Genomic DNA, 3327 nt, shown 5'->3' with positions numbered 1-3327 from the left:
TTGTTACGCTTCCGCAACTTAAACTATGTTTTGTTGGAACATCAATCGTATTGAATGATTTGTTTACATATATTATACTTTACATTAATTACATGTTCGATATGATTGGTGGCTTGATCCTGGTCAGTCACGCTCCCAAGCGGTGATACTCCGCAGGTGGATTTTGGGGTGTGACACTAAATGGTTGATATGGTCCTCTTAGTAGATATGCCCTTCTAATCTCATCTCAGTGATTCACGTTATATGATTCAATCGGCTTGCGATTATAAGGATCCGAAGGAAGAGTATCCACATCAACGAATTCGGAAGATGTATCAACTTTTCTCTTGAGAAATCGCGCCATAACGTCCCTACTCATGGTTCCTATCGGCTATCACAAACAAATTGATCTATAAGTTCATGGCTTCATAACATATTACATAATGTATCAAGTATTCAAACACTAGAAATCATAATGTAAATCACACTAAAAATCATCTAAACATCATATACACCATTAAAAAAAACCCAAACATCAGGTCTGATCGTATATAACCCACCACAAAAAAGACAAAATATCACCATCATCACTAACAAAATATAAATATATAACCCACCACAAAATACAATATCATCACTAACAAGAAGCACATGTCTCCTGCCATCAAAAAATCACTTCCGGTGGCTACCGGTTCCGTCCCACCCCACCAAAAATCAACAAAAAATCATCAAAAATAACAAAGAAAATTACCTGTGTTCGATCGGCGGTGGTATGATGGCTGATTACGGTGGTATGCGGCTGCTGTTGTCGCTGATGTTCTGATCGCTGGCGTGCGTGCAGGGATGATAGAGAGCGGGAGGGAATATGTAAGGGTTTTGGGCTTGTTTATTTTATTTTAGTTTGAAATATTGTTGATTTGTTGGGTTTGTTTATTGGGCTAAGACTTAGGTAGCGTTTGGTATGCAGGAATGAGAGGTGGAATGGAATGGACCATTGTCAGGGAATGAAGAAAAGAGTGTTTGGTTGGTCGATGAAATGGAATCGTCCATTCCAAAATGCATTTCATTCCCTCAAAATTATTCCATCCGTCCCCCCCCCCCCCGTTTTTTTTTCCATTTCATTCCCTCTTCCCCCTTCATTAACAACACCATAACCCTCCACCGTTGCTACCACACACACACACACCACCACCACCACCGTCATCCGCCGTCGTCACCCACCTCCGCCGCCACGGCCACCACCTACCGCCGCCACCCACCGCCGTCGTCGCCACCCACCATCGCCACTGCCACCTCCGATCATCGCCACCACCCACCTTCGATCATCGCCGCCACCATTGCCACTACCACCTCCGATCACCGCCGCCACCGATCACCGCCGCCAGCGCTATCAACCACCACCACCCACCGCTACCACCTCCGACCACCGTCGCCGCTGCTACCACCTCCGACCACCCATGCCACCACCATCGCCATCACCGCCACCTACCTCCACCGTCATCCACCACCACCACCGTTGTCACCATCCGCCGTTGTCTCCACCCACCACCACCGCCAACCACCGCCGCGGCGCCGCCGCTACAACTGACACCTAGCACCACGCCCCGTCATCGCACATCACTGACCACCGCCATCTGATTTTATTCCTTCGTCTTTTTTCGCATACCAAACAACAAAAAGTAATTGTTTATTCCATTCACACATGGTAACCAAACAAGACATGGAATGGTAATGATCAATTCCATTACGTCATCCATTCCATTACCTCGTCCATTCCATTCCGCCATCTATTCCATTACCCCATACCAAACAGACCCTTAGTAGTGGCTAGTTAAAGGTATTGGGTTATTGAGTTTAGTTATTTAGGTATTAAAAGTTATATAATTTAGGCAATGGTTTTAAAAAAAATAAGAGTTTACTAAAAAAATTTAAAATATAAATTGATAACACTTTTTACCTAAGGGGTGCGGACAAAAAAATTCCAAGGGGTGCGGTCGGAAAATTCCAAGGGGTGCGGACGAAAAATTTCAAGGGGTGCGGACGGGATTTTCGACGGAACTTAGCACTAAAATTTTTTTTCCCGGGGGTGCGCACTCCCACCTTGGGCAACCCTTAAGTCCGCCCCTGGATATGATATGATGATCGGCTTGTAGCACCTAAGAGATATGATAAATATGGATGGGTGGCGAGATATCGCCCCGTCAAGATTCAAACACTTATCAGGTGCCGTTGCATTGCTAAGAGCATGACCCTTTAGAGGAGATCACGAGTTCTAGCTGTCAAATTACGCGCACGCGTCTCACAAGGTTTTTTAACAGGCAACATCTCCAACCCTGTTGAAAAAGTTATATAACAAGTTTTGTTTTGTTACAACTGATAGCAAAAAGTAGGGGTGAGCAAATTAACCACCATAACTGATAACCGAACCATAACCGACATAACCGAACCACTAATAACCGATAACCAATATAACCAATGGTTATGGTTATGAAACTTTGTATAACCGCTCAATCGGTTATGGTTATGGTTATGAAGCTTTGGTTAACCGATATAACCGAAACCGAACCAAACTTGTAATGCTAACTTTATATAATGGATTTGTGTTTTACAAAACCATATAGAAGGTTTTTACTAAGATAAAAGTATGTTAGTAACAAAATGATCTTGATGTAGATGCCATTTATTTTAATAAAGAACTAAGGTGTGATGTCCATAATTTTTTTTGTTTGAGAATTACCTTATTAAAAAGAACCCCAAATCAGTAGTTTAACCAAAAAGTTTAGTCCCCGTTATCTTATAAAATAGGCTCAAGCTAAGTTCAAATCGTGCACAACCCTATTTATTTCAAACCTTGCTTGGTTACTTAACCGAAATTAACCAAAACCGAACCATAACCGATTAACCACAACCGAAGTTTGGTTATGGTTATGGTTACCAAAACTCTATAATCGAACTAGCGGTTATGGTTATGGTTAATAGTAAAAACCGAACCAAACCGACCCATGCACACCCCTAGCAAAAAGTTTTTAACGAGTGATAATCTTTTAAAAATCGATTTCCAAAGAGGTGTGCTATGAGTATTGGAATTTTAGTCATATTATAAATAATGGATTAGGTTCAAATACAAAGGATCCTAATTGTAAGAAGGGTACAAAGGCTCCTAAAAAGAACCCACTATACAAAAAAAAAAAAAAAAAAAAAAAATTAAACATCCACCACCACCCAAAAACCTAAACCCTCACCATCACCCACCCCCTCCCCCATCACCCACCCTTTTTTTTTTTTTTGCCAAGGGGGTGGGGTTTTAGGTTTTTGGGTGGTGGTGGGGTGGTATTTAGTTTTTTTTAG

General features: G+C 42.0%; 1 protein-coding gene across 1 annotated transcript; it reads left to right on the top strand.

The window, feature by feature from the left end:
• The first annotated feature begins 1015 nt into the window (after nt 1–1015).
• On the top strand, nt 1016–1567 carry LOC110942662 (extensin-2-like). Its single transcript, XM_022184434.1, has one exon. It carries the CDS (start codon nt 1016–1018, stop codon nt 1565–1567), a length of 552 nt encoding a protein of 183 aa, XP_022040126.1.
• The last annotated feature ends 1760 nt before the right edge of the window (nt 1568–3327 follow it).

The sequence above is a fragment of the Helianthus annuus genome, chromosome 5, assembly GCF_002127325.2.
Source record: "Helianthus annuus cultivar XRQ/B chromosome 5, HanXRQr2.0-SUNRISE, whole genome shotgun sequence".
In the NCBI taxonomy this organism is placed as follows: Eukaryota; Viridiplantae; Streptophyta; class Magnoliopsida; order Asterales; family Asteraceae; genus Helianthus; species Helianthus annuus.
This window is presented reverse-complemented; position numbering and strand designations above follow the sequence as displayed.

Excerpts from the sequence above, each read along its gene's own strand:
- LOC110942662 (XM_022184434.1), top strand. The coding sequence starts at position 1,016 with ATGGAATCGTCCATTCCAAAATGCATTTCATTCCCTCAAAATTATTCC.